This window comes from Cajanus cajan, chromosome 1, assembly GCF_000230855.2.
Source record: "Cajanus cajan strain Asha chromosome 1, NIPB_CcT2T_4, whole genome shotgun sequence".
Classification (NCBI taxonomy): domain Eukaryota; kingdom Viridiplantae; phylum Streptophyta; class Magnoliopsida; order Fabales; family Fabaceae; genus Cajanus; species Cajanus cajan.
In genome coordinates, this window is record NC_138517.1 from 30,177,991 (window position 1) to 30,201,717 (window position 23,727).

The window sequence follows — 23,727 nt, forward strand, 5'->3', positions numbered from 1 at the left end:
TTGTTCTTTTCTCATCTAGATTTGGACACTCTTTTCATTCTTAACCTAATTTTTTTTAGAGAAAAAAAAATGGTTTTCACTTGATTGGTTTGGTGAGAATTTTTTGTATTTTGCAGAAACTTGATACCCAATTAGATTTGGGCCGTGGCCCATAAGCTGTGGTCATATTTTAGGCCCAACAAAAAAAAGATTGGAGTTTTCTAGGCAACAATTAGAAGGGTTTTATTTTATTTATTTGATTTGATTTGATTCGTTTTTTACTCCTTGAGTTGCACATTATAGGTTCTATGGGCTTTTTTTTTTCTTTTTTCCAAATCTAGTTTAATGGATTGCACTATTTATAGGTGCTATAAGATGAAATGTTAAACTCAATAGTTATTGGGGGATGATGAAATGTATTATTTGATAGAATATATTGTTTCCCAAACAACATTTTTTCACAATTTTTTTTCTTATAAAAACAGCTGAAAAGTGAGAATAAGTTTTCTCTAGTTAATAATGGAAAGGATGTAGATTTACCTCCTTGTTAAGAATTCTCATAGTCACATCTGGTGTAAGGGATTTGCACTTATTATAGGTAACATGGATTAGGAAGTTAAACCTATCAAATCCTTGAGATGACCAAACTAAACTTAATATAAATAAATACATGCTCTATGTTAGAAAAGTTTACATCAATTAATTAAAAAAAACTCTTTAAAATTTATTCAAAAGTAATCATTTGTCATTTAAATCTTTTAAGCTATCTCAACTCACTAATTATTAACATTTGTCATGTAAAAAAAAAAGAGTAATCATTAAAATTTATAATATGAACAAATTATTAAGGTTATAAAGTAATTGATTGCAATCTTGGATTTTCGTTCAAATTATTTAAATAGAGTTAATTGTTGGTCACGTGAATGTTACGTAGATGTATAGGTAGATGTTATGTGGATACCAAATTTTTTGAAAATACCTAAAACCAGAACGGCCCGTTCTGGATGTATTCTTAGTGTGTTAATTTTGCACCTGGAACGTTCTGGTTTTAGACTGCTAAACACAAACTGTCAATGAAAATTGATAACATCAATTGCTAAACAGTTGGGTTATACAGTGTATCGTTAAGGACAATTAGTGTATCACTATAGACAATGGTAGCAGATTTTATTTCATTGTTAGTCAAACTGGAGTGAACCACTTACTACCAAATTGACTCTATACGGTAAAGGATGAAATGATATGATATTTTTTCTTGAAGCCATTAACGATGTACCCCAACAACAATAACATGTTCTTAAAGAGGTAGAACTTGAAGTAAAGGAAGAGGATACATAGAACTAATATTTCATCACACAATCACATGCAGGGACAGATCTAAGTTAATCATAGTGGGGGTACTTGCCCCCACTAAATTTTTTTTCATTCTTTCTTTTTTATATATAAAATATTAATAATTTTATAAAATATATATTATTAATTATATTTTAATTATGTTGTTATATCTAATATAATAAGTACATTAATATTTTTTTACATTTTATTTTATTATTTAATTGTTTTTTATTTTGTGGTAAAATTATCTTTATTTTTAATGAAGAAAAAATTTACTTACTTCAAAAGTAAGTCTTGATAGATTTATTTTATTTAATAATTAATATTCTATATCAAATTTTTAAAAATTTAATTGTTAAATTAAAAGCTTTTCATGTATAGATCAAATTTATAAAATTTTTTAAAAAATTAAAATCATATGATACTTCGTTAAATTAATTCAAATTAACATATAAAATATTTTTGTTTTAAATGAGTGTAAAAATTTAGAGGACACTAAAAGAAAATAAATTAATAATTTTATTATGTTTATCCTATTAATTTTTATCATTTTATTTCTCTAATTTTAAATAAGTTGCAAAAAATTATAAAGTGACACTTAAATATTTCTTCCGACAGAAAGAGAAAAAGGAAAAGTTATCACTCTATTTATAAGAAAATTGTATTTTATAAAAATAAGTAATTTTAAAATTTTTACCATAAAAAATTATTTTTCAAAATTATTATATTTTTTAATAAAATTAATATAGAATATTCTATTGTCTCCACTTAACTTGGCGTGCTGGAACGGGTCATTCTGAATCTAGAACGGCCCGTTCTGAAATCAGAACGGACTGTTCTGCTTTATTGGTGGTGTGTTAATTTTGTATCTGGAACAGCTTGTTTCAGATACAAAATTAACATACCAAGAGTGCACCCAGAAACGAGCCGTTCTGGTTTCAGAACGGCCCGTTCTGGTTCCAGGTGTTTTCAAGAAATTTAGCATCCACCTATGCATCTACGTGGCATCCACGTGGCCAACAGTTAACTTCGTTTAAATAATTTGGATGGAAGTCCGACTTTACAACCAATTAATTTATTAGGGACCAAATTGAGACCAAAAATAAAAGTGTGACTAAATTGAAACAAACAATTATTTTAAGGAACCAAAATAGGTTTTTAGTCAATTATTAATATACATTTGTGCATATGAGACAAAACTTCAACTATGATTAGAGAAAAATACCAACTACACTTAAAAAATTGTACCTAACAATACCAACTACACTTAAAAGTATTATACCTAAGTATTATTTTTATAATAAATGAGTAACTTTAAATAAATGTGCGAGGATTTAGTTCAATTTTGATCATGGTTTGTAATATTTCTTATTAATAAAAAAATCATAATCATATGTTTTGAAATATTGATTTGTGTATTTATTTATTAATTTAAGAAAGACAGATGATAAACACACCTCCACTCTCGTATAAACACACCCCTTTTTTTAAAAAAAATATATAATGTCTAAATTACCCTTTTAAAAAAAAGATGAAATTCCTAAATTTACACCTCCCTTCCCCGCACCCCATACTCCACACTCCACACTCCTCTTCTTCCCAAAGCTTCTTTCCGCTCAATGTCATTAAGCAATATACTTTTACAGTCATTCTGAATAGAAAAAAAGGACTAGTCCCACCATAACCAGCATAAGAAAGGTTCTTTTACAGTCATTAGCATTCCGAAAAGTACTTTCCGGAATAGTAAAATTATTGTTCATATAATTCCGGAATGAACTTTCCGTAATAGTAACTTTAATATTATGGAAAGTACTTTCCGGAATTATGTAACAAAACATTTCCGGAAAATACTTTCCGGAATAAGAATTTAATATTATGAAAAGTATTTTCCGGAACATTTTTATATAATTCCGGAAAGAACGTTCCGTAACAGTAAGAAGAAGAAGAAGAGGATTGCCAGAAAGAGAAAGAAGATGGGCGTGCGAGGTGCGGGAAAAAAGAAGAAGAAGAGGAGTGTCAAAAAGAGAAAGAAGAGGGGTGCGCAATGTCAGCAGGTGGTCTTGTAAGAGAAAGATTCTTACTTGTTCTATGGAAAGACACACTAGTAAAATGACTTTTAAAATTGGAATTTTAAAATCAGTCATAAGGTAGCCATTTTAAAAGTGACGCGATGGCCTGTACTGCAACAGAACGGTCCTAGAACGGCTCATTCTGCAAGCAGAACGGCCTGTACTGCTTTCAGTACGGCCCGCACTGCAAGCAGAACGGCCTGTACTGCTTGCAGAACGGGCAGTTCTGCAAGAAGAATGGGGCATTCTGCAATCAGAACGGGCCGTTCTTCTTGCAGAACAGCCCGTTCTGGTGCCATTCTGGTGCCGTTCTGGTGCGGGGAAGGGAGGTGTAAATTTAGGAATTTCATTTTTTTTTAAAAAGTAATTTAAATATTTTATATATTATTTTTAAAAAAACAAAAGGGTATGTTTATAGGAGAGTGGAGGTGTGTTTATCATCTGCCTTTAAGAAATTATATCAACGAGAAAAGTTATGGATAAGGCATAACATTTCTTTGAAGGTGTTCTATTGGGCCTTATGGTTTGGCCCAACTCTGCCATATAAACTGGGTTCATTTATGAACCTTGCAATTTGGATTTAGAAGAGGGAGCTACGACCTGATTTTAGTGACCATATAAAAAAAAAAGTGTTGATTACAGAACCAACTCAAATGATTTGTTTTTCATTTTTTTGGAAACAAAAATAGTTTGTTTTACATTTTATTTTTCTGAGGTTCGCTGAGGGTCTGAAGGTTTGAAAAAGGGACAAGTGTCCTGCACCTATCATTGGCATGGGTCCAAAAATAAAAATGCAGTTCTAATTATTCAAATAAAAAAATTATCTTTTTAATGTTAGTTTTTTAGTTGAGGAGTGCTAGTAATGCATTCTTTAACACATTTTTTTTTAAATATACTTAATCTTATTGATTATAATTTATAAATAACTATAAAATATACGAAAATTATTAAATATGATATAAGATTTGTCAAATTTTGTGTTTTTCAAATAAATTTCGTATATAAGAAATTGTGTTAGAGTGTATATTACTGGTATTTCTCTTTTTAGTTTTTTTTTATCTTGTTCAATTTTTAATTAAGTAACCATAAATTCTAATTTTTTAATAGATTAAACATTTACTTTTTCTAAAACATTAAAGAAACTTTTATCATTTTCTAATTTTTTCATAACAAATACATTTTTTTTCTATATGAAAGGACACAAAACATAAAAAATAAAAAATAAAAAATATTACATTTTTTTCCATACCAAATTATAAGAGACTCTTATGTTAAATTGTGTGATTTATTCTTTAACTGATATCCAACGCAAAAATATTAGATAATGTATTTTATTGATGATAAAAGATAACATAAGAATTTTTTTTTAAAAAAATAATACATATTTTTAAAGATTTGTTAAAATCTTGTCTTGTGTACAAAAATATACTACTTCCGTTATATAAGACCCAAATACCTAATTTATGAAGTTTAAGAAAAGTAGTTAATTTAATTGACAATAAATTTATCTTATTTTTTTTCTAAAACTATTTTTATAATATTTTTCTTTTCTAATTACTACTCTTATATCTCCGAACCAATAGAACATCTCTAATGGGAGCAACCTAGGTGAGAGTTGCTTAGTACATCTATAGGTGTAATTGGTGATCCCTATTATTTTATGTCATTATTAAGCAACTCATACTCAATTTTGCTCCTATAGAACAAATTCTAAGGAACTTCAAAAAAATTTTCACACTTTCTTTTGTAAATGTGTTGGTACAGATTGGGATTAAAAAATATATATTTTTAATACTAACAAACAATTACTTGATGAAGGAACTTTTAAAAAAATATTTAACAACTTTCATTGTCACATAAGATTGCTCTAATAGGAGAGTTGTTTCAAGCAACTAGAGCTTCATTGAAGCGTCTGAACAAGAATTTCATACTATTAAATGTTCTATATTATTTCTCTCTTACTTGATATTTCTCTTTAAAAATTTTATTATTGATAAATTTTATCAAATTAAAAGAATAAGTCTTAATTAAAAATATTTTAGTATAAAAATAATTAATATATGAGATAATGTAAATTTATATAAAGAGATAAATAATTATTCCTGTAACGACCAGTCATGGTCTCTACACTTAGTGGAATCGCACTACTACTAGTGAACTACGAGAAATATTAAGCTGGATAACTCATACATACAAGTATATATAAAAAAATAACTAAGTTTCTTAAAATAAAACACCATATATGTATAGTTATCCCAAAAATAATATGATCCTAGTGTCGGTCAAGCACATACCAAAACTGTTACCCAAAATGGTAACTCTAACACGAGGATTAAACTCCCCGTCTCGCAGCGGTCACCTCAACTCCAAGCTAGTCCTGACCTGCTCCCATACAAGATATGATCATCGCAGTCCATCCACATGGAAACAAAAGGGTAAGCTAGAGTTCAAAAATCAATCATACAAGTATAGAACAATAATCTATACTACACAATCATCCAACTATCAATCATATACATAGAGTCACACCATACACTCTATCTAATACTACTCATGCATTAAGTACAATCCACCAATCATGAAGTCAAACACCACACTTCATCATATTAATAATCATGTAATAAATGCATCTCATGACAGATATCAATGCATATCAATCATCTAATGCGTCGTCAGGCATACACCTAGGAGATCTCCATAACAATAGAGTTGTATAAGTGACATCCCATCCTACCGAAACCACCCCAACCGTTTTCACGCCCAATGCGCCCGCTCGGTCACAGCTAAACAGGATATAATCCTCACTCGGGTTTACTTGGATGATGTCACTTACACAATTGGAAGTCCAGATCCACCGTCAAGTATAGCACAACTGGGTACGGGCTTACCACGACCTTGGCATGCATAACCAAGTCAATTGTGGAGTTCGCCCACCGACTATCCGCAAGGATCCACGCAACCTTTCCGAGTACTTGGTTAAGGGAATAACCCTCGACCTCATACCCTGCTCCAACACTAGTTAAGGACTTAGAGGACACTCACCCAACCCAATGGCCTATCTGAGCACCACTCTCCCAAATCCAGTGGCCTTCTTGAGCACCACTCTCATATATCAGTGGCCTATCCAAGCACCACTCTCAAGAGACTCTATGTGAGCTCTTCCAGTTCGAAAATATTTTTCCTCTCCTCAAGTCCTAGGCTAGACTCATGCCATAAGGCATCACATGCAATCATGCATCATACATCATACATGGTATGCCCACCATCATGATCAACAATCATACACATGTCATAAGACATCACATGCAATAATGCATCATACATCATACATGGTCTACCACCATTATGATCAATAAACATACCCATATGAACATATACACATGTCATATCATATTCAACCATTCATACGTATCATCACAAAGCATACATATGAATCATACCTCACCATACATCATATATCATACATACATAATCTAAAACTTCGACTTTAAACATGCATAAGCATCAATTTAAATCAATTATTTATAAATATAATCATGCACAGCGTAGTCAGCTCGCGCCTGGCCTAACACCAACCCAAGAGCTCTAAGCTCTTCCACGCCTGGCGCACTCAACCTGCGCTTGGCCTAATCCCAGTCAGAGAGTTTCAAAACTCTCATCCAAATCAACACATCCAACCACATGCAAACACAAAACACAATGCATAGGCTCCATACAACTCAAAATAAACTTAAATTTCACATGCATCCAAGCTATGCATCAAAATCATCAAAATCCTTCATTTTCTCAAAACCCCAAAAAAATGAGATTTTCTTCAATCCATCTATGGATTCTCAACATTCATTCATCAATTGAGTTTCTAAACTCACATGCAACCTAAAAAACAAATATTCTAGCTTCCCTCACCTGAAGATTGGCTCAAAATAGCCAATAACTAAGAAGAAATAGAATTCCCTTCCGAAGCTCAACCCGGAACTTCAATCCTCCCAAAGTAAGCTTCCTAATCTGAATTTCAAGAAAAGACAGAAGACATTAGTGATCTAGAAGAGAAAAGGAATTATACAGAGAAATTCGGGAGAGAAAGGAGCTTGTTAGTTGTTGTGTTTAGGACTGCTGCCACGTTTTAATTATCCATTTATTTGTGTTTTGAATAAGTCAAAGTTAGTTTCCTAATTTTCAGTTTCAGTTTCTTTCTTTTAAGTTTATTCAGTCGTGGCCTCATTAGAAAATTTACTGTTAGTGGTCAGTTATTTTTATTGGCTAATATATGTACGATTGAAAGAAATCAATACATCTCTCATTTTCGGCATATCTTTATTTTCTTTTTGCCGCAGCCTAACTCTTCCCTTTTCTTCAAACGATATTCACTCTTCTGCTGCAGCTTCAATAACCTACAATTGGTATCGTGAGCCCTATTCTTACGGACATGTGAAGATGGATGTTGAATCAAATTTCTCACAAGTTGCACCTCCAGTCTTTGATGGAGAAAACTACGATCTCTGGGCTGTCAAAATGGAGACTTACCTGGAAGCTTTGGATTTGTGGGAAGCCGTGGCAGAGGATTACGAAATACTTTCGCTGCCTGAAAACCCTACCATGGCTCAAATAAAGAACCACAAAGAGAAAAAAACCAAGAAGGCAAAGGCAAAGTCATGCCTATTTGCTGGTGTTTCTCAAACCATATTCACTAGGATCATGACTCATAAGATGCCAAAGTTAATCTGGGACTACTTGAAGGAAGAGTATGCGGGGGATGAGCGGATTCGAGGCATGCAAGTTCTGAATTTGATGCGGGAATTCGAGCTGCAAAAAATGCAAGAGTCTGAGACGATTAAAGGTTACTCAGATAGACTACTAAGCATTGCTAACAAGGTTAGATTGCTTGGCACTAAATTTTCTGACTCCAGAATAGTTGAAAATTTTTTGGTTACAGTGCCCGAGAGATATGAAGCATCAATAACCACATTGGAGAATACAAAGGATCTGTCCAAGATCACTTTGGCAGAAATCATACACGCACTACAAGCCCAGGAGCAACGAAGACTCATGAGGCAAGATCATGTTGTTGAAGGTGCTCTTCTAGTCAAAAGCCAACAAGCCAAAAACTACAAGAAGAATTATCCAGCCAGCAGTCAGAGCAATACAAATAATTAGGATAAAGGAAAAGGTGGAAAGAAAAGTTACCCACCTTGTCAGCATTGTGGCAAAATGGGTCACGCTCCATTCAGATGCTGGCAAAGACCTGATGCTAAATGCAACAAGTGCAATCAAATGGGACATGAAGCAATCATATGCAAGAGCAAAGATCAGCAGCAAAAGGAAGAAGCTAAGGCTGCTGATCAGGAGGAGGAGGATCAACTCTTTGTTGCTACTTGCTTCTCAAGTAGTGATTCAAGTGAAAGTTGGCTAATTGACAGTGGTTGCACTAACCACATGACACATGACAAGGAGCTGTTCAAGGAATTAAAAGGCACAGAGACTTCAAAAGTTAGAATCGGAAATGGTCAACACATAGCAGTCAAAGGAAAAGGCACGATTGCAATTGAAAGTTGTCTCGGTACAAAGCTTATCTATGATGTTCTTTATGTTCCAGAAATTGATCAAAATCTGTTGAGTGTTGGTCAATTGATGGAGAAGGGCTACAAAGTATATTTTGAAGACAAATTCTGTTTGATAAAAGATGCATCTGGTCAAGAAATATTCAAGGTCAAGATGAAAGGAAAGAGCTTTACATTGAATCCATTGGAGGAACAACAGGCTGCTTTTCCTATTAAGGAAAATGTCACGGAGATATGGCACAAGAGGCTCAGTCACTATCATCATCAAGGAATGTTACTGCTTCAAACAGAACAATTAGTGAAGGGTCTACCTGATTTAGAAGATCATCTTCCTCATTGCCAAGCATGTCAATTTGGAAAGCAACACAGGAAACCTTTTCCAGAAACAACCTGGAGAGCAACACGGAAGCTTCAATTGATTCACACTGATTTATGTGGACCACAACGGACACCGTCTTTCAAAGGTAGTCTTTACTATATTGTCTTCATTGATGATTTTACAAGATTTTGCTAGATCTTTTTCTTAAAATTCAAGTCAGAAGTGGCTGGAGTGTTTTGGAAGTTCAAGAAAATGGTGGAAAAACAAAGTGGCTGCACCATTCAAGTTCTACGGTCAGATAATGGAAAAGAGTACACCTCGGGAGAATTTAATTCGTTTTGTGAGGAAGCTGGCATAGAACGCCAATTTACTGCTCCCTACACTCCACAACAAAATGGAGTTAGTGAGAGAAGAAACAGATACGTTCTGGAAATGGCAAGATGCATGCTACACGAGAAAAATTTGCCTAAGCAATTTTGGGCCGAGGCGGCAAATACTGCAGTTTTTCTTCAGAATAGACTTCCTTCAAAGGCAGTGAAGAATTTGACACCATTTAAAGCATGGTATGGATATAAGCCGTCTCTAAATTTTTTAAGTATTTGGTTGTTTGTGCTTCACCTATGTTCCTCAGGTTAAGCGTGATAAACTAGACAAGAAGGCAGTACAAGGAATCTTTATAAGCTATAGCACAGTATCCAAGGCTTACAAAGTCTTTCAGCCACAAACAGGAAGTATTGTCATAAGTAGAGACGTGCACTTTGTGGAAAATGAAGAATGGAACTGGGAGCAGAGAAATCAATCCTCAAATCAATCAAATTTTCCTATCACAAATGTTGAAGAACAAAGAAATGAAGATTGGCAAAATGAGATGGTGGATGACATTCCAATTAGAGGTACTAGACTGCTTTCTGATGTTTATCAGTCTTGTAACATTGCACTCTGTGAACCTGCAAGTTTTGAAGAAGCAACGCATGATCAAAACTGGATGGTTGCAATGGAGGAGGAGCTTTACATGATCGGAAAAAAAAATACATGGCAACTTGTAGACAAACCTCAAGACAGAAAAGTCATTGGGGTCAAATGGGTGTTTCGAACCAAGTTAAATGCAGATGGCTCGGTCAATAAGCACAAGGCGAGGCTTGTGGTTAAAGGCTATTCTCAAATTTATGGAGTGGATTATTCAGACACATTCGCACCGGTTGTCAGGCTCGATACCATCAGGTTGCTACTTGCCGTTGCAGCACAAATGGGCTGGAAAGTGTACCAGTTGGATGTCAAATCAACATTTTTGAATGGATTCTTGCAGGAAGAAATTTATGTTGAGCAACCCGAAGGATTTGAGAAAAACGGAGAAGAAGGCAAGGTCTATCTTCTAAAAAAGGCACTCTATGGATTGAAGCAAGCTCCAAGAGCTTGGTACAGTAGAATTGACAATCATCTGTTAAGTATAGGCTTTGTAAAAAGCTTATCTGAGTCCACTACTCTTTACATCAAACACTGTGAGTTCAACATTGTTATCATTTCATTATATGTTGATGATCTTTTAGTGACTGGAAATAATGCAGCCTTAATTGATGAATTTAAGATGGAAATGATGAAAGTTTTTGAGATGACTGATCTTGGATTGTGACTTACTTTCTTGGAATGGAGATCAAGCAAAGTCAAAATGAAGTCTTTGTTTACCAAAGAAAGTATGCTAAGCAGATTCTAAAGAAGTTTCATATGGAAGATTGCAAGTCAATGAGCACTCCTATGAATATAAAGGAAAAGTTTAGCAAGGAAGATGGAACTGAAAAAGTAGATGAGATATACTTCAGAAGTTTGATTGGGTGCTTGATGTATCTTACGACAACAAGACCTGACATCTTGATTGCTGTAAATATTTTATCTCGATTCATGCACTGTGCAAGTGAAACACACTTGAAGGCTGCTAGAAGAGTGATTAGGTACATCAAAGGCACAACCAGTTTTGGCATCAAGTTCAAGAAAAGCAAGGATTTCAAGTTGTTGGGCTTCTCTGACAGTGACTGGGCAGGGTGCATTGATGACATGAAAAGCACCTCAGGATATTGCTTTAGTCTTGGATCTGGAGTTTTTTCATGGAGCTCAAAGAAACAAGAAACAGTAGCTCAATCTACTACTGAAGCAGAGTTTATTGCTGCAACTACTGCTGTCAACCAAGCTTTATGGTTGAGGAAGATATTGAGTGATCTTAATCTTGAGCAGAAGGAAGACACTAAGATCTTTGTTGATAATCAAGCTGCAATTGCTATTTCTCACAATCCGGTATTCCATGGAAAAACTAAACATTTCAACATCAAGTTGTTTTTCTTGAGAGAGGTGCAAAGGGATGGTGTTGTAACTCTTGTCTATTGCAGAACAGAAGAGCAAATTGTTGATATCTTTACTAAATCCCTGCCAGCAAGCAAGTTCGAGATCCTAAGAATGAAACTTGGTGTTTGCAGTCTCTAAAGCAAGGAGGAGTATGTTAGTTGTTGTGTTTAGGACTGCTGCCACGTTTTAATTATCCATTTATTTGTGTTTTGAATAAGTCAAAGTTAGTTTCCTAATTTTCAGTTTCAGTTTCTTTCTTTTAAGTTTATTCAGTCGTGGCCTCATTAGAAAATTTACTGTTAGTGGTCAGTTATTTTTATTGGCTATATATGTACGATTGAAAGAAATCAATACATCTCTCATTTTCGGCATATCTTTATTTTCTTTTTGCCGCAGCCTAACTCTTCCCTTTTCTTCAAACGATATTCACTCTTCTGCTGCAGCTTCAATAACCTACAAAGCTCACAAAGTCCTTCTCTCTAAAACTTCTCTCTAAAAACCTCATTTTCTCCTCAACCACAAACCCCTATTTATAGAAGTTCCGGAGTGGCCAAAACGGCCTGTTCTAAATCCGGAACGTCCCGTTCTGCACCCTCGCATCACGTACAAAAATCACATACAGAACAGCCCGTTCTGAAATCAGAACGGCCTGTTTTGGGACTCATCCAGAACGGCCCGTTCTCCATACAGAACGGCCCATACTCCCTCTGAAACGGCCTATTTTGGGGTTTGGAACGGCCCGTTCTCCCTCTAGAACGGTCCTTTTCTCCATCCAGAACGGCCCGTTCCAGTTTGAGAACGACTCATTCTGGGTTACTAAATCAACCATATTGGACTTTTTGAAATAACTTACCACGTTACAATTCCAAATTAAATCTTATAAATAAGAATAAAGGTAATATTATTTTTATTGAAATTACATGTTTAATTTTTTATAAAATACATATTTAATTTTCAAAATTGTGTAAGAGATCTTTATCTATTATATCATTCTGAGCCCACAAAGTATTAGGATCGACCTTGAATTTGCTAGAATCAGACTAGGTCACAAGACTCTGAATACTCTATTTTTCATATGATCAAACTAATTTTTTTTATTTTATTTAATAAATGCGTAATATACATGTATTGTTATTTCATGATTAGGAGCCAAATTGAATATATATATATATATATATATATATATATATATATATAATATAATATAATATAATATAATATAGATCCACCGTGAATAGTTGTAAGATCCATTAATTATATTTAATAATATTTTTCTCTCTTTAGCATAATCATTTTTGTTACTAAATAACAACCGGAAATTTAAATCCAGAATAATTGGGTTAAGCTGGTTTATTATGTAAAACATTTTAATTTCGTGTCTCATTTTCGTTGAACATTTGTAATATTAGTATATTTGTCAAGTGTCTGATTTATTTTTTTTTACACCTAAGTGTCTGGAATTTAATACCCATAATTTATTGCATATACATAGAAGGATATCTATTATTTATTGTCAAAATTCTTATTTAAAAACAAAATCTATATGTATTTACTTATTTACCTATATAACTTTATTATAATTTTAAATGCAAATTTTTGACTTGTTAATTCTTTAACCAGTATCTTAAGAGAACTTGTTAGGAAGACCCTTATATAAATAGGGAATAAGTTTCCATAAAACTTCTATATAATTCACAAGTTCTCAATGTCTCTAGCATTTCTGACTCTCTTAGATTTTTAACTACTAGCCTATATCGGTCACTTGAGTAATAATCACTTAACCCACATTATTTTAATTAACTAATTATAAAATCACATTATTGTTTAAAAGTCCAAATTAATTTTTAATTTACTTAAGTTAATATATGATAAATTAAACATATTTTTTTTTCTTTCAAAAATCAGGATATTATTATGTGAAATTTCAAGAAATTACATAAGATGTTGCCAAAACAAAATCAGCTTACAAGGAAATATACTGTTCAACTTCTACTATTGCATTTATATGAGTTAATCACTTATACATTATCAGTGTAAAGTTTTTTTACATTGACAACCAATCATATCTTTTAATAGTGTCATGTCATTTGCTTATTTAATGAAATAAAAATAAAATAAAATAATTTAAAAGATATAATTGGTTACCAGTGTAAAATACTTTACACTAGCGAATGATTAATTCTTATTATATTTCGTATATGTATGATCATATGCTAGTGCTAACAATTGATAGAAACTATCCATGAAAACTTAACAAGTATTTGGCTTGAGTTGGGTTGCTAGTTTAATTTCAAATTATTGGCTTCATTCTACTTTTAGTTTTAATTTTGATTTTTCAATTTCGAATCACAACTTTATAAAATCTGTTTTTTTTTGTCCCATCACTAACTTACAATATTCTCTAAAACAAATTTTCTTTTTTTTTTTATCTTTAAAGAAATATTAATGTCAACATCCATTTTGGTTGATATTATTCATTTTTTTATATTTATTATACATAAGTTGTTCCAAATTTCTTAACATGGAACTCGATTGTTATCTTATGTATGAAAACATTGTATAAGGAAGATTCCTTGGTATCTCATCCCATGTCAACTTTCTGTTGATCCCAAGTCATGAATCTGAAATTATTGGAATCCTTGTTTCCAATTCCAAATAGAGAGTACTGAGTAGATAGTTCCGAAAGGGTCGATCACGATCAAACCCAACACACACCTCTTTGTTTGAAACGAAAATTCAGCAGGCCACGTCACTATGGTCGACAAGGAAGCAATGAACAGCGTGTAACATTGTTGTTCGTCCACAAAGGCAACTAGGGAGAGTCATTGTCCCAAGTGGGTCATGTCTCAATTAATCTCACTTTGTTTGCATTTTCAAACTTTCCTTTTCTCAGTTTGTGACTTCATGCATATCGCAAATTAATATCTTCTTCACGTGAGTGGGGAATTCTTGTTCTTGTCACATTGTTTCTTAGATTTATGTGGGTTTCTCTTTTTCGTTAGAGACGTAAGCAGAATGAAGAAGCAACTACTTGAGAGTAACGGCTAACCCATGCCTTCACTAGATGAAACTAATAAAGATCAATCCAACATTCAAGTACCCTATAAATGCACTTACGATCCTACCTAATTCCTATGTCTAATAGAACAATTTCATGAAAAATTTGGCTAATTAGTTAGTCAAATTCATTAATATTATAATCTATATTATTAATAAAAGTAATATCACTTTGGTAACTATTTTTCTTATTCACTTTTATGTAGATATATTTTTGTCTTTCGTATTCACTTTTATGTATATATTTCTCCTTATATAATTAAGTTCAAATTAGATTCATATACTAACCATAATTTAGTTAAATTTCAATTTTGTTAATTGTTTTGTCACATCTATTGTGATATAGTATCTTTTATTTTATTTTTATTTTAAAATAAAATATAAACAAAGACAAGAAGTATTCTTTTTATACTAATTAAAAGGAAATAATAGGTCACACTAGGGAAACGTTTGGTACATACCAAATTTTTATGCCTGAAATCATGATTCGTGGAAATCATAAATATTGGAATCATGATTTCTAGGAATTATGAAAACATGTTTGATTGTTATCAATGTTTTTGGGAATGTTTATAATTGTTACATAAGAATCAAAGATTTTTACTACATTAAATAAAAAATTAAAGGTAACATTATATTTTTATAATCTTAAAACTATTTTTTTTATCAAAAAAATTAATATTACCTTTTCATGAGAATAATTTTGTATGAAACATGCAAAAACCATTTTTGAACAATAATATTTCTTAAAATATTATTTTTTTAAATGACAAACTAAATGTGGAAAACTAACGATATCATTCTCAACAAGTAAAAAATTTTCATGTACCAAATGTCCTAAGGTTGAAAGGATCATTAATCAAATACATGTCTAACTTAAGAGTGTTAAAAACTAAAATAATTAAGGTCAAATTACCTTTTTAATAGTTTCACTTAATTTAGTCCCTATATAGACACAACGTTTTGTTAATTCTATATTTATCTTTATTAATCCTTTTGAGTCCTTAGAATTTAAGATATACATTTTTTTGTTCATATACTTAACTTTTCTTTTAAAAAAAAAAATTAGTTACTGTCATTATTTTTTTCTAAACATCATCTCTTTATTTTTTTTGACGTGGCAGGGATCTTCAATTTTGTGAAAGTGAAAAAAAAACGTGTTTCAAGAATAGACATCAAAGATGAGCATAAAAAAAAGGCACCAAGAGAATAAATTTAGCAAAATAAATTCAATATAAAAAATACAAAATTGAATACCTTTGTCACATCTATACAAAAGAAATAATATTATAAATAAATTATCTACATAAACAAAAAATATAACAAAAAATACAAGTATACGGATTAAAAAAATTAAAATTATAAGAATTAAAAAAGATAAATATAAAAATTAAAAATATTTATTTTAAATTATAAAAATTAAAAGGTAAAATAAGTGAAACTATAAGAATAAAAATATATTTTAAGTGAAGAGAGAAATATTTTAACGAATAATTAATTACTCATAAACCTTGGTTTAAGTGAGGAGAGTTACTAGAAATACATTCTCTCTCTCTTTATTGTGGCATCGAATGAAAAAAAAAAAAAAAAAAAAAAGGATGAGAACGGATACAATTGCTTGATTCAGTGAAAAATAGAATCCTAATCAATCAAACTAGATTGATCTGGTTTTATTTGTTAGATTATTATTGACTTAGTTCAAGTTATTGGGTTAGGGCATAATAATTATTTTTAATGAAAATCTTATTTCATAAAATATAGGAAAATACATATACTTGTCATTAGAAAAATCAATAACATAAGAAGATTGGTTTGGTTGCTTACATTATTGGTTGTTTTACTGAAAAAAAAATCCAATATGCAATCAAAATTGATTGACTTGGCTTGGTTCTTAGATTATTGATTTAGTTCAGATACAGAGTTAGGGACATACATAAGTTTTTTATGAAAAACTTTTTCATAAAATATATATATAAAAAAAAAGTACATATACTTGTCATTAAAAATGCATTAATTTGTGATAAAAAAAAATGTTACAAATATATAAATTATTCATTAAGCAAGCAGAATAACAGCTCTCAAGAATAATAATAAAAAAAAGAAATTAATTTAGTTTCTCAGGTTATAAAACCGAACCAATGCTCACCCGTAGATCATGTTGAAGTTATATAAATTGTGAATAATATGGTACTTACTGAATGGAAAATTCTTTTCTAACAAATGTTGAAGGAAAAAAGTCCTTAGTACAACTACAATGGGGGAACAAAGATTAGAACTTAAAATTTCATATAAATGACCTAATTTATAAACATTAATGGCTTAAATAAAATCCTTAATTATTCTACAATATTAACAATAACAAGCTTGTTAATGCATTTAATTATGAAGAATTGGTAATATCCAAATTTATCCTAATCAAACCCAATCAATAATTTGGGCTCTTGTGGTCATAAACATTGGGCTAGAATAAGTAGAATTTTTAACGTAAATAATATTTTTTTAAAAAAAATTTACTAAAATAACACCTGTGCAACTTTATTTACACAACTAGAACCATTTACTGTTCACACTCACAATTCGGTTCCCCGAGAACTGAATTCTAAGCTTCAAAAAAAATTTTTCTTTTTTTTGTGCTCAGAATTCGGTTCCCGGGGAACCGAATTCTGAGTTATTTTTTTTTTTTTTTTTTTTGTTTATGGCTGATTTTCCGCGAGTGTGGGAAGTGGAACGGGCCGTTCTGGAAGCAGAACGGCCCGTTCTGCTTAAACACATGGAGTGTTTTTTTTAACATTAGAACGGGCCGTTCCAATTTTAAAAAAAAACACTCTGTGTTTAAGCAGAACGGGCCGTTCTGCTTCCGGAACGGGCCGTTCTGCTTCCCAGACTTGCGCAAACTAGCAGAAAAAGCAAAAAAAAAAATTAAAAACAACTCAGAATTCGGTTCCCCGAGAACCGAATTCTGAGCACAAAAAAAGGGAAAAAAAAATTTTGAAGCTCAGAATTCGGTTCCCGGGGAACCGAATTCTGAGTGTGAACAGTAAACGGTTCTAGTTGTGTAAATAAAGTTGTACAGGTATTATTTTGATAAAAAAATTTAAAAAAATATTATTTACGTAAAAAATTCAGAATAAGTACACTCTTTGAATTTTCAATAGTTTGTGATACCATCCCAAGAAAGGCACAAATCTAGAGGAAGACCATATGATGCTGTTCTTTGAATAAAACTTGGCTATCTATTGTTTTCATTTGGAAAAGATGCAGACACATTGTGACTAAAGCAAGAAGACCTATGACTCACCTTTGATTAGTCTTAGAAATACCCACAACTTTAGTCATTACATCTATAGCACTTATTTTAACCCATTGAAATCAAACTCGATATCAAGATTACCATTAATATTAATTTCCTACCAACAATACTAAAAAATATCAAACACATTAATTATTTTATATATTAAAATGTTATAATTATTTAAATATAAATTTTATTAAATAATTTTACAACTTATAAGCTTAAAAGATTGAAATAAAAATCTATACATTCTATCGGATTCAATCTCATACACGAGTCTATTTACCCACAAAATATGATATGGTTAATAAATAATTTTGTTTCTTAAATATATAATGAAGAGTTAACCTTTATTAAATGATGTTAATTCCTTAAATAAAATTTAGTACTTTAAAGATTAGTTCCTTAATTTCTAAAAAGAGATACCTTTTATTTTTTTAAAAAATACCCATGAGCCTAATTTAAGACCTAGATAATTTTAGACATGATCTCAGTTTGACTGACTTTCTTTCTTAGACAGTGACTTCATATTATTTAGAAAAAAAATTCTATATCTATAACTGTTTAATTCAATTTGTTAACATAATAGTTTGATACTTTATCTTCTCTAAAGACAATCTATTTTATAGATAATTCTATGTTGGATTTTTACTGTGTACAAAAACTTTTCAAACTCGAAACAGTCACAATACTACCACAAGATTAACTTTTTGCGACCAAAAATAACAATGTTGAAATCCACCGACTGTCATGCAAGGAATAATCAAATCTGTCAAAAAGGGTAGTGATTCTTCATAGGGACATGTACTTCAATAGTTCAAAGTTACACGCTTTGAATCCTTAAAATTCTTTCAGTAATTGTTGTCAGATGACACATTCAATCTTATTATTCCTTGGACTATATTTGTATTTGGTGAATCATCTACCTTTTCAAATTTAAAGACCGCAATTACCTAAATCCAAAGCTAACATCTTCATACATAAATTCCAAAGTATTAATAATCAAATATCAAATAATAATAATAATAATAATAACAATAAAAGTGCCGCTAATCTGTGACTTAATTTACTAGACTACAGAAAATATACAGAACAAACATCTGCAATAAGGAAACATCTGACATCATGTTATTCACATCAATATAGGATATGGCCAGATTAATAGATCTCATGGCACTGCAGTTGATCCATTCTAGACTTCAATTGTTTGACAAATGCACCTAATCAATGCTTCAAAGACCATCATAGTAACCACCAACGGTTATGTGAGCTCTGCTCATAGGAACACCTCTTGCTGCAGAAATTGCATCATTTAATTTGGTCGCATGCTGCACCACTTGCTTAATCCTCTGAAATCACAATCAAGAACTAGTTCAACATCTAACAACAACACATTAAAAAAAAAAAAAATTGGACCAAATCAAGTGAACTTCTCAGCATTCCACCCTTAGCCACAACACAAAATAAACAGACTTTTCATTCTCCAAGATTTCACTAATTAGCATGTGACTACAACATCAAGGTTTTTGAAATCTTTGTCACCTCAATATGATTACAATTATGGCGGTATCAAACACATTTATTTACAATTTTTTTGGGTTATAACCATAATTCAACTACAATTGTGACTGCATCAGACTCATTTATCCACAATTTCCCACTGGATCATGATCAAATTGTGACAGAAATTTAAAACTTACTATTTCTATAACATTTCTTAAACAAATAAGACAACCCTATGCTAAATCATTCATAAAATTTTATTATTTTCAGAGTTTTATAGGCAACAAACCCAATAATAGAACTGAGAGATTAGGTGAGATTAACTGACCTTGTCATCGGTATAGATCTGGAACCTAATCTTCTGATCCTGCTTTAGTTTGTTCCTTTGCTGGCTTCCAAAGAAAAGAACACAAATAGTAGCAGCAGCAACACCAAAAGAGCAAATAGCACCAACACCTGTCAAACTCCACTTCCATATGTTGAAACCACTATTGTTCTCTTCCTCCCAAGTGGATTCCTCTTCTTTGTCACACATCAAATCCTTCTCAATAACTTTCCTTCTGGGAGAGGTGATGATCTCTATGGCCTCACCTTTGTCCTCAAATTTCAAGCCACCAGCATCCATTGGAGGCAATATTCCCCTACTAATTGACTTGGGGGAATCCATTTTCATGTCCACAAACTCACTCTCCTTGATCTTGAAGAAAACTTTTACTCTATCAGCTTCCACTGCCTCAAATTCCTTGGTTTTCTCTGATGGGGCAACAATAGGAATATCCTTGATCATCATCATGTCTTTCACCAAAACATCTTCTGGGGTTTTGCCAATTCTTGGCTCCAATTGAATTGGCAAAGGGACAAGTTGATTTCTCACCCTTGGTGGAGGTGATGAGCCAAAGTACTCCATGTCAAACACACCCTTTGAGTCCAATTTCCCCTTTCCTAGGGGACTTTGCTTCCCCACACCCTCCTCATTGAAATCAAGGTACCCATCATCAGAGAGAAACTCCCACTCATCAATATCCATTAGGGTGGTGATTGGTGAGTGATCACAAGAACCAAGATTGGAACTCTGATTAGTGTGGTGACAGTGGAGAGGAATTTTTATTAGAAGTTGGAACTTTGAAAGATGGGTGTTGATTTATTGAATCAAAAGAAGGTGGCTTTGGGGAATTTCATTGGGGATTGGAAGAACAAATTTGACATGGTTTGAGTGTTTATCTTTGTTGATGATGACAAATTTGAGCATGGTCCATGTGGCCCCACCAAGGAGAATTGCCTCTGAGATAGGATTCCTGGATATTTCTTTTCAATTTACTATTGGATTATTAAATTCTACTATATGCTTATGTAACAAAGAAAACTCTATTATATGCCTAAATAATTGCATGACGGTTACTTTGGATAAAGCTCTTCTTTTGATTTTGTGCTAAAAACCAGGGAAGTAATGACCAAGTAAATAAGGGTTCTACCTTTTTATTCTTATTTATTATGATCTGGTTATTATGTGAAAAAAATATATATATAAAAATTTCTTTTGTTGCTTTTGATCTGATCGATAGAGTGATTGTGAGTTGCTTGTTGATAAAGACATAATAAAGAAAGTAAAAGATGGAAGGTAGAGTGAGTCTTCTATACTCTACAGTGCATAATTGTCTATAAGTTTCTATCTTTATGGAATTTTTCTCACTTTTTTCATTTACGAGGAAGAGGAACCACTCTTAAGATACTTTTTCCCGGTTCTGACTAATGAGTATAACCAGAAAAGAAAAAATGTTCACTATTAAGAAAGTTAGTTATATAATTTAATTTTATTTCAAAATAATTTATTTTATAGAGTTCAATATCAAAATAAACATTAATTTAAAAATGATAAGATTAAATAGAGTAGAATTAATAAAAATTTATTTGTATTTGAAACTAATAAACATGAAATTTTATTTATTTTTTTACTTATATTCGAAATCCAATGGGTACATAAATGGTAGTATACCAATCGGTTGTTTTATTATAGCTGCGTGCTTCCTCCGTTTATAAGAATTAAATACATTTTATTAATTATCTTAAAGTCAATAGTTTAGAATGAAAGTTAAAAAAAAAAAAAAAAAAGGTTCTGCTAGAACATGTAACATTAAATTATTATAATTTGTAATAAAACTTTTTGTTTATGATTATCTAATCTTTAATATAAAAAAAATTATTTCTACTACTTGTCATTTAATTTTATGGATAAGTATTAGACAACTCTTATCAATATTAGATGAAGCATATTTTCACATGTAAGTAAAGAATATGAGAGAGATATATAAAAGTTAAATTAATGAGACATACAATAATAATAATAAATTCATTTATAATTGCTCTATATCTTTCCCTTCATGAAATATCTTTCATTTCATAAATGATATTGTCAAATTTTTTATTAACCAAAATATTTATTGAATTATATAATATTTTGAATTAACATCATGACATGTTCACATGAAAATTATTTTTGACGATTTTTACGATGTGTTTGAATGTACTTCTAACTTGAACTCTCGCTGTCTATTCTATTGTTTTGATTGATCTTAAATAATAGGTTTGGTGATTTATAAACGAAATCCACTTTGACTTATATGTTTGGAAGGCTGATGAAACTTATATTATTTCTCTAATTGATTAGATGAATAATAAGTATTGTTATAATCAAATAAATATATTAAATACAAATTTTTATTTAATGTGAGAATATTTTTAAGAGTTTTTATTTAATAAAAGAAATTTATTTTTTTTTAATTTTTTTATCTATTTTAATTTTAATTTATTATAATATTTATTAATTAAATTTTAATATTTTAAGATAAATTATAAATAAATAAAATAAATTTTATATTATAATATAAATTATTTATCATATTCATATGTTTAAAGATATCTATTTATATAAATTTTAAATATAATTTATATATTCAAATATAATATTTATATATATATATATATTGTAAATTTTATTTACATGTAATAAACATTTAACATCTGCATTTGCACAAATTAAAATATTAGTTAAAACAATTTTTTGTTTTTATAAATTTAATAAAAATAATTTTGAGATATTTAATTTCTTTTGGGCAAAAAAAACAAAAACCTATGTAGTAAATTAGCTTAAAATAAAAAAAAAAACTGTAGAGAAATGATCATAAATCTTAGACTTTTAGCTAGCTTCATAAAATTTGTGAGACCTGTAACCCTTTCCTCCCTTTCTCAATTTTTCTTTTCTTTCTCATTCCTTTATTGGCTGAGCCATGGTGTTAGTGGTTGATCTAAAAGCTTGAGCTGGTGAGAAGAAAGGAAAGTAACAAGGTTGATGGAAATCTAATCCCCAAGGATCCCTTTGGAAGAGGTAAGACCAAGAAGGGTGAAGGTTGATCCAAGGAGGCTCACACTTGAAGACCATTGGGCCTTTAACTAGGTCCATGGTTAGGAGGCTAGAGGAGGTTTCTAGAGAGGAGGTGCTTCTTAGACCTATGCTCAATATGAGTATTGAGTATGATTCCTCATTTTAGTCTCATAGTCTCTATTGTACATACATTGTATAGTTTGATTTCTTGTACCTTGTATAAAGTAGATACTTGTATAGGTGTATTTTTGCCTTTTTATTTGTGAGGCCCTTTATTTCCTTTTATTAGCTATTGTATATTGTTTCTAGGGTAGGTTACTTGGACACTTTGACTCCATTTAACCTAATCTAGAAATACACTCTTTTCTTAGTTTTCAAGTAGTAGGATTGGGAGTGGCATTAGCAAGCTAGAGAGTGTAACTAGCAAGCTAGAGAGTGTTACTAGCAATTGGACCTAGAGATGGGCCTAGGCAAAATTTTACATATTAGACTCATTTTACTCCTAATTTTTCATAGATTTGATTTAGCTAGGTTTCATTCACATTAGATGAACCTAACTAAACCAAATCAACATTTTTTCAAAACCGGTTGGAGTAAAATAAAGTCCATGAGCCGCCCACCTTGATTTGTGTTCACATTGCTTGTTCACACTCAAGCTTAGAAGCTTGAAGCACAAGCTTATCCTTAGCTTGCTTACCAAGCAAGCTAAGTGAGTAGCTTGCTCTCCAAGCCTCTAGACCATGGATGGTTAGCTACACCTTACCATGATTCTTAGTGAACCATGGTTAAGGCTAGCTTGCTCTCCAAGCTTCCTACTCCTATATTTTTGTTTTTCCTTCATTGTAGAACACTTTTGGAGATATTGAGAATTATTTTCTGAAGAATTGTTCAGATTTCTCTCT

General features: G+C 31.3%; 2 protein-coding genes across 2 annotated transcripts; one reads left to right on the forward strand and one right to left on the reverse strand.

The window, feature by feature from the left end:
• The first annotated feature begins 7,817 nt into the window (after positions 1 to 7,817).
• On the forward strand, positions 7,818 to 8,537 carry LOC109803746 (uncharacterized). Its single transcript, XM_020365424.2, has one exon. The coding sequence runs from the start codon at positions 7,818 to 7,820 to the stop codon at positions 8,535 to 8,537; it is 720 nt and encodes a 239-aa protein (XP_020221013.2).
• A 10,401-nt stretch (positions 8,538 to 18,938) lies between these two features.
• LOC109803591 (uncharacterized) lies at positions 18,939 to 20,664 on the reverse strand. The gene is made up of 2 exons (XM_020365229.3): positions 19,775 to 20,664; positions 18,939 to 19,292 (listed from the first exon to the last, which is right to left on the reverse strand). Exons 1-2 carry the CDS (start codon positions 20,471 to 20,473, stop codon positions 19,176 to 19,178), a joined length of 816 nt encoding a protein of 271 aa, XP_020220818.1. The 5' UTR covers positions 20,474 to 20,664; the 3' UTR covers positions 18,939 to 19,175.
• Positions 20,665 to 23,727: the final 3,063 nt, after the last annotated feature.